The sequence below is a fragment of the Triturus cristatus genome, chromosome 2_1, assembly GCF_964204655.1.
Source record: "Triturus cristatus chromosome 2_1, aTriCri1.1, whole genome shotgun sequence".
NCBI lineage: Eukaryota > Metazoa > Chordata > Amphibia > Caudata > Salamandridae > Triturus > Triturus cristatus.
The window spans coordinates 885293878-885312395 of record NC_140581.1 but is presented as its reverse complement, the minus strand read 5'-3'; the positions used below and the strand labels follow the sequence as shown (position 1 = coordinate 885312395).

General features: G+C 42.7%; 1 protein-coding gene across 2 annotated transcripts in view; it reads right to left on the bottom strand.

The window, feature by feature from the left end:
* Positions 1–880: 880 nt before the first annotated feature.
* Positions 881–18518, bottom strand: part of LOC146866039 (annexin A1-like) — a 253724-nt gene continuing 236086 nt past the window's right edge. For both annotated transcript variants that reach the window (XM_085633058.1, XM_085633057.1), the window contains 2 exons: positions 1574–1696; positions 881–1124 (listed from right to left, as the gene is read on the bottom strand). In XM_085633058.1, the coding sequence (XP_085489184.1) occupies positions 1068–1124; positions 1574–1696 (180 nt within the window). In that variant the 3' untranslated portion in view covers positions 881–1067. The remainder of the gene's footprint in view (positions 1125–1573; positions 1697–18518) is intronic.

The window sequence follows — 18518 nt, the reverse complement described above, 5'->3', positions numbered from 1 at the left end:
AAAAAAGAATCACAGCAGATTAAATGGCCTGAAGCCATTTTGCGACGCCCATCTATTTATTCACTCACTCATCCATCCACCCACTCATCAATTCATGTTCATGTGTTTCTCCAGTATTCCATTCATTATCCACTTACCCGCCCATTCATTTCTATAGTTAATCATATACATCAAGTGCCCCCAGCCAATTTTCCACCTCAGTCTAGTCTCCTATCAAAATAATGACCCATTAATCCACGCACTCTCAGTTCCTTCTTTCATCCTATTTTTCTCACATCTGCCCACTCATTCATCCAACTAATTTGACGGTAACTAAAAATATTCATTCAAACATTTGCCCATTGCACATTCATTGATCGATTTACTCTCTCATCAATCTCGTCAATTACCCATCCATCAACCCACTCACACAGCCACATAACAATACAGAAAGTGGTCCAAACGTAAAAAATGTCATTTTAAAAACATAGAATCTAGCTTTGGCAGTGCTTGTTGTTTCTGGCACTACTGCTGTTGATTAGGTCTCGATGCTTCCACCCAAGATTAAAACCTTGCCTTCATCCGCCCACATCAGCAATATTCCCTTTACAAAATTACTTTGTTCTGTTAGAAAATTAATTGCTACCACATTTTTCATGACATTGTCTTACCCAGCAATTAAATCCATAATACTATGACTAAAGAGGATTCTTTTGTGTCTTTAAGTTAAGAAAGTGGTGGAAGAAAAATGTTACTAGGCCCTTGCAATCTACATTTCTCTCTGTACTATACAAACTGAGCACGAAATGTGCTTTATAGCAAAACATATGTCCCCTTCACATTCAGGCCACCGTCTATACATGGAAACTTGAGCACTAGGATACAAACAACCACTAGCTGCCACTGCAAAACATGTATCTTTATTGCCAATTCAGTTGCCTTGTATAAAGGAAAGAAATCACGATGAGGTCAATCACAATGTGTGAGACTAATCAAGCATATGCAAAATGTTGGCCTTATAGGTGGCTGATTGAATGGAATGTTTGTAAAAAAAGAGTTGCGAAGTTGAAGGGAAAACGGTGTATCTTCTAGTCATGTCCAACCAGACCCAGCAGACTTGTTTTATAGTCACCCTGGAGTTCCTCCTACAAAAGAAGCACGTTTAGCATTAAATTCAGAAATTAATATTACGTACTATGAACTGTATTCATATAGACACATCCCATTATATTGCAAGAAATTAATCTGCATAATGAGGTGAGCAATAGTTGAAAAAGTAGACATTGTAAATCAATGGTATCTTATGTCTACACTTACAGATCTTTCAAAATGCGCAACACTATTGCTGTGATTATAGTTCATTATTTTGAGTTCAGTTATTACTCAGGATGTGTCTTTCTGTCATATGTCATTAATTTACACAAAACCTATGTTTGTACTCCAAAACCCCGCTAGTTCTGCAGAATATTATTGAAGCAACTGTTTCACCTTCCTGTGTAACTGACACTTTTAATTCCTTGCGTTTACAGATAAAAAATGAATTACAATTACATTCAGTGTCCTTCAAGCTACTATATCGGGAAGCATATCATACCGTGATTGCCTCGCCTACACTTTTGCCGTAAAATCGCTTGTAAAGGGATTTGATTTCCTTCATGTCAATTTCGGAGCGAGAGACCAGAATTCTATTCAGTGCTTTGTCATTAGTTCCAGAGCCCTATGTAAGAAAGGAGAAAAAGACAATGCCCATTTGTATGTAATTCATAATCTAGATGTGCTTGTCAACTCATGCTCAATGCTCAGCATACCCTTGGACAAATCCTTGATCTGCTTTGTGCATTTGTCAAATATCAAAATCTCTTGAAGCATCGCAGCTTCTCCAAACATCACTAGTTACTAATTATTACAGCACTCCATCCTAGATACCAGTGAAGATTAATTTAAAACTGTAACTTTTCTTTGGGTCCACGTTTTTTTGGTTGGGTTTTTACTGCACAGATGTCAACAGGCCAAATACATATAGCAAGATTTGAGTTTGTTGAATTACTTCAACCAACCTCCTTCAGACTTTGCAAACACATCTTAGCTCAGACTAACAGAGTATTCATCTCTCACCTAATGCTATTGGCTGTTTGGCTATATACTTCCACCCCATTTACTGTTTGTATTGACCTACAGGATGGATAACACAGTGCCTGGAACCCCCCCCCCTCCCCCGGTGGATTGACCATGCTTTGCAAATATAACTTGATTGATAACTTTCCATCTGTATCCCTCTGTCTTCTCCTGCTGGTCTCCTCCTTTGTGGTTCCCTCTGTTGCATGACCCCATCCCTCCATCCCTCATGCACTTCTCATCAACACCTTCCCACATGCAACCCTTTCATGTTCCTACCTTCCTTCTTCCTCTCTTCTGTGTATTTTCTGTTTCCTCCATCCCCTGGCAATCTTCTTGTAAACATCTCCCTTTCCCCATGTGCTCCTCATCAGCACTAAACCTTCACACCACCCTCTTAGCTTCCTCCCTCCCCCTTGGCCTGATCTGGACCAGCTCATTTTGTCCCAATGAAAATATAGGGCGGCAGCGCTTCTTTAGCTTCCACAATTAGCACATATATAGTAAAGTTAAATAGGTTGGTGTTTATATATAATTTCGAACACGAGTTAGGCCTACTTCTCCGATTCAATTTAAATAATTATATAGAACCATGATTGGTGACACAAATGTTCAAATAAGGTAACAAATATATATATATATATATATATATATATATATATATATATATATATATATATATATATATATATATATATATATAAGAGATTACAATGTCAGACTTTTATATGGGGAATAATTTTATCTTTTCTTTAATTTCTTTATTAAAGTTTTCAAAGTGGCATAATTGTTATCAGTATGTTTGTAAAATACTACTTTAGTGACTGTACAGCTGACACGTGTTTCACTAAGTTTAGGATTTTCTCAACGACTTTGCATCAGTCTGTCAAGAAACAGTTTGTATTGTGGCAAAAGTGTTTCAGTCTGAGTTTCTGCCATCAATTGAAGTGGCAGATTGTTATGTTTTATTTCCATGCTGGCTCTGCGTCAGTGTGCAGAATATTGAATGTGTATTCCACTTTCTGCACTCGTGCAGGAAACATTCCACACTTGTCAGTTGGAGCGTGTCCTGATGAGATGATAGCAGAGGCTTATTGAGAGACGCCGTGAATAAACGTTTACTAATGTTACCAGGGCTGGACTGGGAACAGAAACCGGCCCTGGCAAACTGTTCAGCTGCCCCCCCTCGGGCGAGGGTGAGTGCAGCCGAGCAGTTTGCAAGGGCCGGTTTCGGCCGATTTTGACACCGGGGCCGATATTGCTGACCCCCAGCAACAAAAACGGCCCCCAGGGGCCCAAAACCGGCCCCCACCCTAATGGCCTACCGGGGAAACACCCGGTGCCCGTTATGGCCAGTCCAGCCCTGAATGTTACACCACATACATAACAGGAGATAAGCTTCAACATAAATTGGCAATGATTAAAGCTACCGCAGAGCCCACACAACCGGGCCCTGATTCTTTGCTGCATGGGGACTCCATTTGATCCTGCCGGAAGTCTTTGCAACACTGTAGAAATGCAGCCCGGTGATATATGAACTTTAAGGGCTGGCTGTCACTGCCAAAACAGTTAGTGATCTGAATGTTTGATGCATACGCTTGCCAGGCATTGGCCGGGGCTGACTGTATACTGCGCATGTGGATTCTCCCAACTAGATTATGCAATGGATTTTCAGTCATTTTAGGGGTGAGTCTTTAGTTGGCCCTATGCGTCGTGAAAACAAGCCCAATGCACATGAAAGAGTGAAAGCATAGATACGCATGGCCTTTTCCAGAAATTTTGGATGGTTGGGAAGATACCCTGTAAAATCCATTAAAATAATGATGACTCGTTGGTTGCTGTGTTATAGATGTAGATTTATTGTTGATATGAAGTCATAGGATAAATAGACACAGCATATAATCAAGATAGTAGAATACAGTAAAAGCTTCAAGAAAGGCTAAGGTAAGGCCGCACCGGGAGCAGCTGCCCTGCTGCTCAGCCTCAGAAATAACTGATAGTACACTTAAACATACTCAAATAGAACAGTGGATGACCTCACAGAGACTGGCTGAGCAGCAGAGTACAAGACACTAAGAAAGGACAAAGAAGAAGGAAGAGCAGGATACAACATACCCATTCAAAACTAATGTTGGTGTTGTTCAGTTGCCGCCCGCATTTCCGCATTGGTTTGGTAAAAGTAAATTACAGTAATTCACAGTGACAGATACACCTGTGCTTGTCTATTCTATCTTAATACAATGACAGGCACACCTGTGCTTCTCTATCCTAATTCTTTAAAGTGATGGGCACACTTTTAACCTTCACTGCTGGTCATGGACATGTCTCTGCCGCAGATTGCTACGCTACAAGTCAAGTCACAGTGAATATTGTCTGCAGTTGGTGATATATTTAATATTTTTAAGAAAGGATGCCAAGGTGTATATGTGTGTGTGTAACTGATACACACACATATGTAACTACTGCAGATCCAAAATGTGCCATGCTAGAAATCCATGCAGCGACACCCACACAAGTTTGAAAAGGCAGAGTTACGTGCTTACCCGTGGTGATACATACACCTGATTAGGACCAGTTTCAAACCAGTTTAAAAACAGTCTAGGGTCTCACCGTTTCTACCTTTTTGATCAGTAGAACCCCACATCTTCATGTAACTAAATGTAAACTCATTTTGATATGTATGAAAGACAATGGAATATGCATGTATTTTGGGGTAAGTGACCAGTATTGATTCAATCCAATTTTCAGCATTTAATGAATTCACATTCTAAAGAGGTTCATAATGTTATTTGGCGGTTTTCTAATAGAGGTTATGGCTCCATCTTATCCATCTTGGGGTGCCAGGGTATCACTTTGTGTTATGAGTATCCATCTGTTCTTTAACAGTCATGCAGTCTGTCAATGAGCCTACTCCATGTCTGGAATCATCGGGCAATACAGCGATTCCATGGAAACAATAGTTTGATGCATTTGAAAAAGAATCTAGGAGCAATTTGTGCTTCACAATACAGACAAGAAAGGAAAAATTGTTACTGCTGCTTTCACTGGGTTTTGAAGGCAGGGACGTTTTTAAAAATTTGCCAGATCTGGCTTTAGTAGAAGGTTAAGATATAGATGAATATCAAGAAGTGATTAAAAAAAACTGGTGGCGAGGTTCAACACAAATTCTTCGAAAGATCACAATTACAAAATCTGAACGTGGATGCATATATTAGTGTTTAAAGGAAATGATGTTCCCAATGTCAATTTGAAGAATACACTGATCAATTGACTAGGGATCCGTTCATAGGCAAGAGTTCCAATAGGCAGATACAGCAGAAACTACTCACTTTGGGCAGTCCTTCTTTTGAAGAAGTGATTAAAGTGGTCAACAGTGTTGAGCTGGCTCAACTATCTTTGGAAGAATTAAATGTCAACCAGAAAGTGTTGGCAGCCCAATCTACCCCAAAAACGTTTAAATAAAGGGAACGGGGGCAGAGTATGAATACCCTGACCCCTGAACCTTGGTCTTGTGCTTCCCCTGGAACCCTGGCATGGCATAACAGCATTACATTTTTTTTAAATAAATTGCTAAGAATTCACAACATTGATGAATTTATGGCAACCACAACTAAAAACTAAAAAGAAACAAGCAAGGGCTCTTATTATTGTTTTCAAAAGAGCCCCCTGAATGGGGCGGGTCAGCCCTCTCCTCTTGGGACCCTCTCAGCCCAGGTGACCACCAACTCCCCAGGGCGGCCCATGCACAAGCAAGGAGGAAGGCACATGGCCCCCTACCTGGAGCCATACATGGCTCTGGGGACTGAACCCCCCCCCCCCAGTGACGGCTCCGGCTAAGTCCTGGGTGCCCACCTCAGGATATAGCTGTTTGCTTATGCTTCGCAGGAGTTTGATAGCGCCCACTAAGCATAAGAATAACGAAACTAATAAGCAAACTAAGCATAAGAAAACACTCCAGGTCCAACGGGTGGGAGCAGTCAAATGGTTCCTGCCCGCTGAAATTGGAGGGTTCATCTCTTCCCTTGCCACCGACATGCAGGCATGGAAAGAGATGAAACAGATTGCTCCTGCAAAGTGGGAGCTGCCTTTGCAACAGCTACCTCAGTGCAGCAGCAATGCCTGATCCCACAGGAGCGGGCTGGGATCATTGAGGCCATAAGGCTCCCTCACGGTCCATGGTCTCACGGTCCATGGTCCATGGAATAGCAGAAAGAGGCAGAATAAAGGTCAGAAAGAGCAGAAAGAGGCATGATAAAGGTGAGAAGAGATCAAAAGGAGACAGAATAAAAGTTAGAAATGAGCAGAAAGAGGCAGAATAAAGGTTAGAAATGAGCGGAAAGATTCATAGTAGAGGTCAGAAACAAGCAGAAAAAGGCAGACTAAAGGTCAGAAATAAGCAGAAGGAGGCAGAATAAAGGTCAGAAACAAGCAGAAAGAGTCTAAATAAAGGTCAAAAACAAGAAGAAAGAGGCAGTACAAAGGTAAGAACCAAGCTGAAAGAGTCAAAACAAAGGTCTGAAGGGAACAGAAAAAAGCAAAATGAAAGTCAGAAACAAGCGGAAAGAGGCAAAATAGAGATCAGAAACCAGCAGCAAGAGGCAAAATAAAGGTGAGAAATGAGCAGAAAAAACAAAATGAAAGTCAGCAACAAGCAGAAAGAGACAAAATAAAGGTGGGAAACAAGCACAAAGAGGCAGAATAAAGGTCAGCAACAAGTAGAAAGATACAGAATACAGGTCAGAAACGAGGAGAAAGAGGCAAAGTAAAGATGAGAAACAAACAGAAAGAGGCCAATTAAAGGTCTGAAATGAGTTAAAAGAGGCAATATAGAGGTTAGAAAAGAGCAGCAAGAGGCAGAATAAATGTCAGAAACGAGCAGAAAGAGGGAGAATAAAGTTGAGAAACAAGCAGAAAAAGGCAGAATAAAGGACAGAAATGATCAGTAGGAGGCAAAATCGGTGTTGGAAACGAGCAACAAAAGGAAGAACATAGGTCAGAAACAAGCAGAAAGAGGCGGAATAAAGGTTAGAAACGAGCAGGAAGAGACAATATAAAGATGAGAAACTAGCTGAAAGAGGAAGAATGAAGTTCAGAAACGAGGAGAAAGAGGCAAAATAGAGGTCAGAAATGAGCAGCAAGAGGCTGAATAAAGGTCAGAAACAAGTTGTAAGAGGCAAAATAAAGGTTATAAACTAGCAGAAAGAGGCAGAATTTAGGTCAGAAACAAACAGAAAGAAACAGAATAAAGGTCTGAATGGAACAGAAAACAGAAGAATTAAGGTCAGAAACAAACAGAAAGTGACAAAATAGAGGTCAGAAACAAGCACCAAGAGGCAAAATAAAGGTGAGAAACGAGCAGAAAGAGAATAAAATAAGCAACAAGCAGAAAGAGCCACAATAAAGGTGGGAAATGAATTTCAAGATGCAAAATGAAGGCAACAACGAGCAGAAAGACGTAGAATAAAGGTCATAAACAAGCAGAAAGAAGCAAAATAAAGATGAAAGACGAACAGAAAGGCAGAATAAAGGTCAGAAACAAGCTAAAAGTGGCATAATAGAGGTCATAAAAGAGCAGCAAGAGGTAGAATAAAGGTCAGAAACGATCAGAAAAAGGAAGAATAAAGGTGAGAAATAAGCAGAAAAAGGCCGTATACAGGTCATAATAAATGAGCAGAAAGAGGCAACATAGAGGTCAGAAATGAGCAGCAAGAGGCAGAATAAAGGTCAGAAACAAGCAAAAAGAGGCAGAGTAAAGGTCAATAATGAGCAGAAAGAGGCAAAATAAAGATAAGAAATGAAGAGAAGGTCGCTGAATAAAGGTCTGAAATGAGTAGAAAGAGGCAAAATAGAGGTCAGAAACGGGCAGTAAGAGCCTGAATAAAGGTCAGAAAAAAGCAGAAAGAGGCACGATAAAGGTGAAAAGCTATTAGAAAGAGGCAAACTGAAGGTCAGATATTAGTATAAAGAGGCAAAATAAAGGTCAGCAATAAGCAGAAAGAGGGATGATAAAAGTTAGAAACGAGCAGAAAGAGGCGAAATAAAGTCCACCAATGAGCAGAAAGAGGCAAAATAAAGGTGAGAAATGAGCAGAAAGAGGCAGAATAAAGGTCAAAAGTGAGCTTGCTGAGAATTGCTAAGACCTCACCAGAGGCCTCGCTCTCTTTCTTAACCACTCTGCAAAGGGGCCTCCTGGTGCACTAATGGCGGGGTTGAAGTCCCCTTGGTTTCTGAGGGTGCTGGAGGCCAAGAACCCCTATTTTTGTCAGAAGCAAGTCCCCCACAATGGGATTGCTGAGACATCCTATCCCAGCCACTGATCCCGATCTGGCGTACAAATCACTCTGCGACTGGATCCTACATGCCCTAGACACTCTCATTCCTGCTAAATGGTCCAAGGGTCGCTGCTCGAATTCCAATCCTTGGTTTAACAATTCTCTGGCTGCCCTGCGCAGGACCTGTAAAAAACTAGAACAGGCCTGGAGAACGAACTACGACCCTGGGGCTAAGAAGTCGTACCAGGATGCGATCAAGTGCTATCACAAGGCCATACATCTGGCACAAGCGGCTTACTTCACTAATGATATCATGTCTAGTAAGAACCCTGCCAAAAGTATCTTCAAAATACTTAACGACCTCAAAAACAGGAAAGACCCCTCTATCCCGGTGATCATGTCTGGGCAGCAACGCGAGGACCTGGCCACCTTTTTTGTTAAGAAGGTGGAACCCATCTACAAATCCTTCCCTATATCCCCTATCGATCCCGCTGCTTCGCATGCTCCTCTCCTCTGAGGCCTGCCCAATTTAGGGACTCCTATCTGTACTCTTTATGCCTCTGTGTCAGGTAATCAACTCCTCTTTCACCACTGCTGTGATGCCTTTGCTATGGAAGCAAGCTAGGGTGGTCCCCTTGCTGAAAAAACCCTCACTGGACCCGACTAAACCAGAAAGCTTCCGTCCTATATCTATACTGCCTTGGGCTGCTAAAGTTGCTGAGGCCCACACCAATAACATCCTCTCGGGCTTTCTGAACAACACCGGCGTCTTGGATCATACCCAGAATGGCTTCCGCCCTGGCCACAGCACCGAGACTGCGCTCTTAGCTGTGACCGAACACCTGCGGACCATTCTGGATTTGGGTCATACCACTGCCCTGATATTGCTCGATCTAAGTGTCGCTTTTGATACGGTCTCTCACCGGATCCTCCTATGTCGCCTTGAGGAGGCTGGGATGGTAGGTCTTGCCTTGGATTGGTTTCGATCTTTTCTGTCTGACAGAACATTCCAGGTCACTGCCCCCCCTTTCTCTCCCGTGCCCATTCCATCAAGCAGGGGGTCTCCCAGGGCTCGGCTTTGAGCCCCGTACTATTCAACCTGTATGCTCAACCCCTGGCTGCGGTGGCGAGGGACCATGGCTTGTCCATGGTATCATATGCTGATGATACGCAGCTGGTGGTGGCCCTCTCCGATGATCCTACGTGCGGCGTCTCCAAATTTCGGAGCGGACTAGCGGTGGTCGTGCAATGGATGACCACCAACTGCCTTCATCTCAACGCTAATAAGTCAGAAGTTTTGTTGGTGGGGAGAGATAAGGGGCTCTGGAGTAGGCAATGGTGGCCGGCGACCTTGGGCAGCGCCCCCACCCCTAAGTCGGCTGTGAAAAATCTTGGGGTCTGGCTCTATTCCACTCTTGGGTTTCAGGAGCACACTAAGAAGGTGGCAGGCACCTGCTTTGGCCTACTCCGGGGACTGAGGCCCATGTTGGGTTTCTTCGATCCACTCACCCACCAGTTGATAGTCCAGGCGACTATTTTGTCCAGACTGGACTACTCTAACTCACTCATGTTAGGCGCTAACAAGGCAGAAGTGACTCGTCTACAGCGAGTCCAGAATGCAGCCGCCCGAGTCCTCTTGAGGCTCCCTAGAACTTGTTCCGTGATGGGTGCAATGCGCCATCTACATTGGTTACCCATGTCCAAAAAGATTGAATTAAAAACTCTATGCCTGACTTTCAAAATACTAAAGCTTTCATCCCCTGAGATTCTGTCTAATCTACTGGTTCCCTCTGTACCCACCCGCCAGCTATGCTCTGCTGAGCAATATTTGGCTACGGTCCCTCGGGTGAAGCGCCTCGGAGCTGGGGGCCGGTCCTTCCGGTATCTAGCCGCTAAACTGTGGAATTCCCTCCCTATTCAGATTCGTCACCTTGATTGCTTGCTATCCTTTCGTAAGGCCACCAAAACCTACCTTTTCTCCTTGGTTTAGTCCCTAGCTTTCTACTGACACTGCTACCAGCGCCGGGACGCCTCTGCGCTGAGGCAGCTGCGCGCTATATTAGAATACCTAACATAACATAACATAACCTTGTCGGAGACCAGCTCCCTTTCTCAACCACTCTGCAAAGGAGACTCCGGGTGCACTACTGGTTCGGTGATGAAGTCCCCTTGGCTGCCTAGGATCGTTGGAGGACAAAAGCCCCTATTGTTGCCGCAAGTAAATCCCCCACATCAGGATTGCTGAAACATCGTCGGAGGCCCTGTCCCATTTCTCAACAAATCTGCAAAGGGGCCTCCAGGTGCACTACTGGTTGAGGGATAAAGACCCCTTGGCTGCTGAGAGTTGTTGGGCGACAAGAACCGATGTGGTTGCCAAAAGTAAGCTCACTTCAGCTGAATTTCTGAGACTAGGGGTGAGTGTGCCTGTAAACTCCTCTCTGCCAGCGGGTTGGCTGAGGTTTTGCCAAACTCCGTGTTCCAAGCAAAGCGCGAAGTGGCAAAACTCCACACAACACACTCCAACGGCAGAGAGCATGTTTACCACCTACACCTACTTACTATTCAAAAACCCACTCAGACACTTATGCACCAACTCATAGATCCACTCAGAGACTCACGCACCCACTTGTAGACCCACTCAGACACTTACAGACCCACTCTGAGACTCACACAGCCACTCACAGTCCCACTCAGACAATCATGCTGCTACTCATTTACTGACTCAGAGATTCACACACCCGCTAACCTACCTATACATGCACTCACAGACCCTCTCTCAAAGGTTACAGGTTACAGTTAGGAAATACAAGTCTCATTCACTGGAAACAACAAAAGTCACAGGGATTTTACAGTTAGAAAATAGAATTACATTTTTTATTAAATTCACTGAAAAAACAAAGGTTACAGGGACATTATAGTTATCTTCAGGAGTCTACATTCCTCTGCAGCTGCCCATTCCAGAAAGTTAGCCTTCCATCTAGGGAGGACCTGGGGCATCAGGCTGGCCCAGTAAATGGCGATGTATCATCTTGCCAGTACCAAACGCATGTGAGTGAACTTATATTTCATTTTGGTCCCCTGTTTGGGGCCTGGTAGAAGCCCTAAGAGACAATGTTGGGGGGTAAGCACTCCTGTAACCCTATCAATTGTCTGCTGTGTCACCCTCCAAATCTCACACAGCCTCCCCCATCTCCATGCAACATGAGCAAAGTCAGCAGGGGTATGACCACACCTGGCACAGCTCCCTTGATGCAGGCTCTGTGCAAGCACTTGGGAGTTATGTAAGCCCTATCAAGCAAGTAAAACCGTGAAAATTCGAATCTGGCATTGCTGGCAACTTCCCGCACCTGCACAAAAGCCCTATTCTACTACATCAGAAAGTGGAGAAGTCAGTTCTCTATTACAAGCAACCCTTATCAGAGTCATGTGCAACATCCTATCATTTTTAGGGCAACATTTTTAGGTGGGAGACAAGGCCCCTAAAGGAGCATGGATCCAATATTTCACGAAGTACATGCACTTGCTTTAGCTCTTCTGGGAAAGAGGTCCATATGTTGTGTGTTGTATGGGAGATATTCACATATTGTAAAAACTATCTCTGTTCAATATCATAGTGGGACGTTGTCTACTTTCATGAACACACCCTTGAGATATAAGTGACCCGCGTTTTGGCATCCACAGACCTAAGGGTATGATTACCTACAAAGGACACTTTTCACAAAATGAATGATTCTTAATGTATTTATTTCATATAAATTGTTATTACAGCAATGTGTCCATTCAATATGCCACCATTTTGTTATCTAAAGAATGTTTTAGTCCTTTTTCAAAGTCTAGTGTTTATGGATAGTTCCATACTACTACACATTCCAGAAGTGGTTGGAAGACTTCAATGCAATCGAGCAGGAATTTTGTCGCTTATGACTTTCCACTTGAGCTGCTGAATTTACCATGCAGCATGAGTGAGGGGTAGGGAGGAGTGGCGGTGGCCTATACATTTGCAGCACTCCCTCTTAGTGAAGGTGACGTGTCCTATATTTTAATGTTAAATTACTGGCTTTTTTTGTAATTCTTTTTATTGCAGTCACAAAATATTGCATTACACCACTCATTTGACATAATCTTTATATCAACATACCATAGTATCGCATTGACTATTCTACAGTCCTCAAAGTACAATTTAGCTGCCTTTCAAGTTACTGGATTTTTTTAGTACTACTTTGAAGTTGGGAAGTATATGTGGTTCAAAAAACTGATAATGAAGGGCATTATTTAGGACATAACAGTATCTATTCTTCTTGATGTTCTTTTGGTCCTTTAGTGGTCTGTTCTCCTATGATAAGCGTTGAAGAATCAGGCAGTGCTTAATTTGAGCCAGTGGTTTCTGGTGCTCAGCACTTCACTGTCAACAACAGCACTTATGACAGTCTCCCTCATGGTGGCGTTGTCTGTCTAATTTAAAAAGGTCTTTTAATCAATCAGGTGAGAAAGAAGCTGAGATCCATTTGGCTTCCAGGTGATAGTCATGCAATATTAAGAGAATGGATCACTTATCCTGTGTTATTACCAGGGTCTTTGGTTTTAGCTGTCTTGAGAAAAACCCATATTCACGTAAAATGTACTGTGGCTGTATATCTTGATTTTCCGCTTGTGTAGCTACATGAAAAGCATCATCATAGGGTCTTTCAATATGCTTTCCTCCTCCTGGAGGGAGACCAACTGGTGATTACAGTAGTGATCAATAATGTTAAAATTGTGTGTGAAGTGAATTTAAAATTACCTCTAGTTTTATTCATTTAGAGATGGGGCAAGGTTAAAAATCAAAAGGCGGTGGGTATCTAGAAGGGCTACTGTTCTATAGCACCTACTTCAAAAACATGGATGGTCGACATATTTCAGCCCCTTCAGTGCCCGGTAGGGTTCAGGGGCTTCCTTCAGGACCAGTGTGAGGCACGTAGCCAAGTTGTTGACGTGCGTAGGTAAGTATAGTGTACTTACCCTTCTTCTCAGGCGTTATGGGTCTTTAGTAAAGAGAAAGAAAAAGAAGACCGTGACAGCAGGGTATCACGTTAATTAACACTAACCTTGATCTATTATGATCTATGTCTGTCTAAAATGATGCTTATTTTAAGTAGTTATTACCTACTATGAACTTTGTTACTAGGGTATAAAGGAAACACACACAATGAATGCGGTAGGGAATTCATGGGTATTGATTCAAGAAAACAACTTATTTAATAATGCTACAAACAGTATCTATGAGCTTTGTAAGTTAGGTCATGCGCCTGGCCTTTAATGCCTATAAGTTTAGGCAAGAACGTATACAATGTCCCAAAGAATTTTGCTTGAGAATAAAAAATGAAGCTAGCATTGGAAGTGGCGCTGTTATTAAACTCAGCTAAATGCCCTCAACTGGAAATTATTTCAAGTGACAAATTGAGAAGCAGATTAAATCAAAAGAAAGAATGGAAAAAATGGGAGACCCAAAGACAATTGTAGAGAAACAAAGGGTTCTTATTTGCACGTAGTTATGACAGCACTACAATACATTGTATGTGAAAGTAACCATAAGAGGGTTGTGCACTGAACATGCTAGTGACAGTGAACGGCACAGTGACACAAAAAGGTGACTGAGCAGCGTGAACGGTGCAAAAATTTCAATGAAATTGTGATCATTAACAAAAAAGATAGCTACAGGTAAAGTATTTTGTAAATTCACATTATTTAAATTGACCACATTGAGACCAGGTTACTTAATTTGGTGGTAGTGCTCAATTAAAGGAGAAAACATCCCAAGCGGTGGTCGTGGGTGCGAGGGCGGTCCAGGAAGTTCTGCAGTCACAGGAGGCCGGTTAGCACACACGGATGGGAATGCTGTGTATCCAACAATCTCTCCCTTGTTTAACAGCAAGTGAGGAGTCACCTCCACGTGTCCCCAGAGGAAGCACAAAAGCAGTATTAAAAGGTATTTGGATGACTATGAGCACAACTAAGGGAGTTCGCTTTATTTACAAGACAGTTTTTTAAAGTAGCTCCTCCACTGTATTTACATCGAGCCACATGCAACCTAAAGCGGTTACTGCGTAACTAATGTTGCTACAACTGTTAGCGTACTTCAGTAATTGCGAGTTCACGCTAAACGCTACCTACTTAGATCACGGTGGAACGATTTAGTTAATTCCCTTAAATATACCAATATCAGTGTCTCACTCACGCACTATCGTACTCTCTAACGAAAATAATGCCGGTAATAAGGAAACTACAATTTTGTTCAGCATGATGTACAGATTGTAAATTAGAGCATAAGGTTGAGTTTTATAACGACGCCGCTTCTACTGCTAGCTTCATTTTTTATTCTCAAACAAAATTCCATGGAACATTGTATACATTCTTGACTAGGCATTAGAAGCCAGGTGCATGACCTACCTTACAAAGCTCATAGATACTGTTTGTAGCGTTATTAAATAAGAGGTTTTCTTGAATAGATACCCACGGCTTCCCTAATGCACACATTGTGTGTGTGTTTTTCACCCTAGTAACAAAGTTCATAGTAGGTAATAACTACTTAAAATAAGCATCCTTTTAGACAGACATAGATCACAATAGATCAAGGTTTGTGTTTAATTAACATGATATCCTTCTGTCATGGTCCTCTTTTTCTTTCTCTTTACAGTTCTAGGTACTATAGACCCATAACACCTGAAAAGAAGGGTAAGTGCACTATACTTACCTACGTATGTCAACAACTTGGCTACGTGCCTCATACTGGTCCTGAAGGAAGCACCCTGAACCTACTGGGCACCGAAAGGGCTGAAACATGTCGACCATTCACGTTTTTAAAGTAGGTGCTTTAGAACAGTAGCCCTTCTAGATACGCACCGTCTTTTGATTTTGAACCTTGTCCCATCTCCAATTGAATAAAACTCCTTGTTGAGAGATGGAGGTAATTTTAAATTCACTTCACACACACTTTCACCATTACGGATCACAACTGTAATCACCGGTTGGTCTCCCTCCAGGAGGAGGAAAGCATATTGAAAGACCCTATAAGGATGCTTTCACAAGCTGAAAATCAAGAGATATTGCCACGGTGCATTTTACGTGAATAAGAGTTTTTCTCAAGACGGCTAAAACCCAAGAACCTGGTACTAACACAGGACAAGTGATCCATTCTCTCATGATTGTATAATTTGAAAATGAGCAGTACTACGTTTCTTTATTAATTCACTATACATTAACAAACTGACCTAACCCTGCACCACTCTAGCTATTCTTATACTGTTGGGCATATGGAACAATCTGAATTGTCACACTTGTACTGTCCTTGGCAGTTCTGGCAGGGGCAGTTTGTGGTGCAAGCTGCTTTGGCCTCCTGATGAGAGCCCTGGCACTTATGTTTTTGTTTTACAAATTAAGTACTCGGGTCAGGTGTCGCCCCCTGCTACAAAGAGTACGGTAGAAGCTTTTGTGCTCCGATATCATGTTAACTTTGATGTAAATGAAGTGAATAATTAACGTTGACACCTGTCATGTCCTCCAGGAAAGGTCATTGTTATATAAGCAGGTAAGCGGTCTAGCCGGTCAGACAGAGACAAAGCCACTGAAATCAATGAGGCAGCCATATTGGAATCAAACAATCCAGGCCTAACTCACTGAGGCCTACTGAGACAGCCATACTAAGGGCAGACACCAAGCCAGGTTGGCTTTTGAAAGGAATACACATGGCTTAGGTCTCACAAAGCTGGAACAGCTCTACAAGGAAAATGTGAAGCTGCCAGTAAGAATACGGAGGTCACCTGTGAGTGAGCTGACCCAAAATCAAAAGAAAAACAACTATACATAAGAAGATCTCTACCGAAGAGGGCTAACAAATAATACGTAAAGTACAGTGAACAGTCCTGTGGCATTGTCATACTATCGCATTCCACCATCATGTCGGTGGGGAAAACAACACAGAACGCTAACCCCTGCATTGAGGTGCCACCCCCAGTGACACAGACCGGCACCCAGAGTTTGGGTCCCAAATGGAACCGGTGGCTGGAGTCACTGGATGAATTTCTTGCAACAGCCGGTGAGTGAAGAGACGAAAAACGTCTGCTATCACTACTTCAGCTGGTGGGGCATGAAGGCCAACGCCTAATCAGAACATTTTTAAAAAAGGATGCAGAGACATATGAAAAACTCAAAGAGACACTACGTGCCCATTTCAACACAAAGATAGACGTGGATCAAGAACGCTTCATCTTGAACACAGCACGACAGGAACCTGGTGAATCATTAACAAATTTCATTACAAAGGTTACAAAGTCTAGAACAATACTGTGATTTCAATACATTCACAAATGAGGAAGCAATTCGACTCAGTGTAATTAAGGACTGTTCAGTACCAGACACAGAGCTCAAGAACTTTCAAACGCAGCTCTCACTAAAGGAAATCATCAGGAGTGCCGAAGCAGGAGAGCAGTCAAAAGCAAGAAAATTGCACCTCAAGGCAAGAAAGGAAGACAAGAGAAATGAGATGTTGATCATGTCAGTGAGTAACGCCCAAGAGACCAAAAGAGCCAGAAAGTGTGAGGGCAAAGGCAGACCAGAGACAATATATCACAATAGACAAAGTGCCATAAAATACTCAGATTCAACTATACATCAGCAGTGGAGGATGACAAACAAAAGACCAGGACAATTCAGGATTGTGACAGCCAAACTGAAATAACTTTAAGGAGTCATTCATCAAACTTTTTAGATTATTCTGAAGAAGCATCAAGCAGTGAGACAGATCACACAAATGGAACAGACAACAGCATGCCCAACAAGCAAGAAGAAAAAATGAACTACAGAAGATTGGGCGATTCACACCAACTCGGGAACCCGGCATACAAACAAACCCGAGCAACCTACTGTTCATTGAGCTTCTTGGACCTTCCCAAAGAAGCATCAAACAGTGGGATATATCACACATGGCACAGACGACAAGTGAGAAGAAGAAACAAACCACATAAGACTGGTCAATTCACTCAGACTCCGGAAATCAGTATGCAAACGCATTCAAGACACCCACAACAATAAGGAGAAAACTGAGAAGAGACAGTTAACACCAAATGAGAGGAGGAGAGACAAAATGCACCGGGGCAAAACAAAAGAAATAAACACTCAGCTATCAAATTATCTCCCCGTTGCAAGAGCACTTAAGACACTTCGAGAGATGTACCCAAAGAAACGTGCCATAGATAGTTCATCAGCTCAAGAGATTCACCAGTCAGACCACACCCAAAAGAACATTCCGCAAAGGAAAGCAGCAGAAGATTCATCTGATCCAGAAAGCATGTTAGCACAATCAGTCAGGTCAACAGAATCATCTGGCACGTCAAGATCGAGAAAACTCCCATGCCGTCAATCACCCAAATGTCCAGTGGAATAAGAGAACATTCTCCCCGTTCAAGGAAAAACATCACATGCTGATGACTCAGAACAATCACTTACCCTACAACGCAACATGTCATGTCAGTTATATTCACATCAAGACATGAATATTATACCTTCACCTCTGATGGGGACAGCTCGGCTGACTCAAAGAGCTTGCATGATAAGAACAAACGTATGGGACATTACTCCGAAATGTTGGGAAAATGCTGTCTCATCACTCTGTAAGAAAGGCAAAACCGTGTTTGCAGAGACATGGCATTCTCAAGGAAAGGGGGATGAGAAAGGAAGATGCACAACCCTGGATGGTCAAAGACGTCAGCATTCCCAAATGCAACTGGGAGCGGGTAAGGCAAACAACACAAGTAAATGGGCCCCAGAGCCAACCCTTGTTCTTGTGAAGCATCGAACCCACAAACACCTTTCTCAACAGAAACCCTACTCAACATCCACAGAGCTAACAAACCAATCAAGGATCCCAAAGGATGCTCACCTCATTAACAACACTCCCCGCAACAGACATCACTTTCAACATCCGCAGAACCACCCTCAACATTTACGGAGCATAGAAACTAACTACAGAGCCCAAAGGTTGCACTGAAGAGATTGATTCTATTTCTTTGTAAGTGGGGGGGGAGATGTCATGTCCTCCAGAAAAGGACATTGTTATATAAGGTCAGTGGTTTAGCTGGTTCAGACAGAAGTGAAATGCTAGGATCTTCCTGGGTGGAG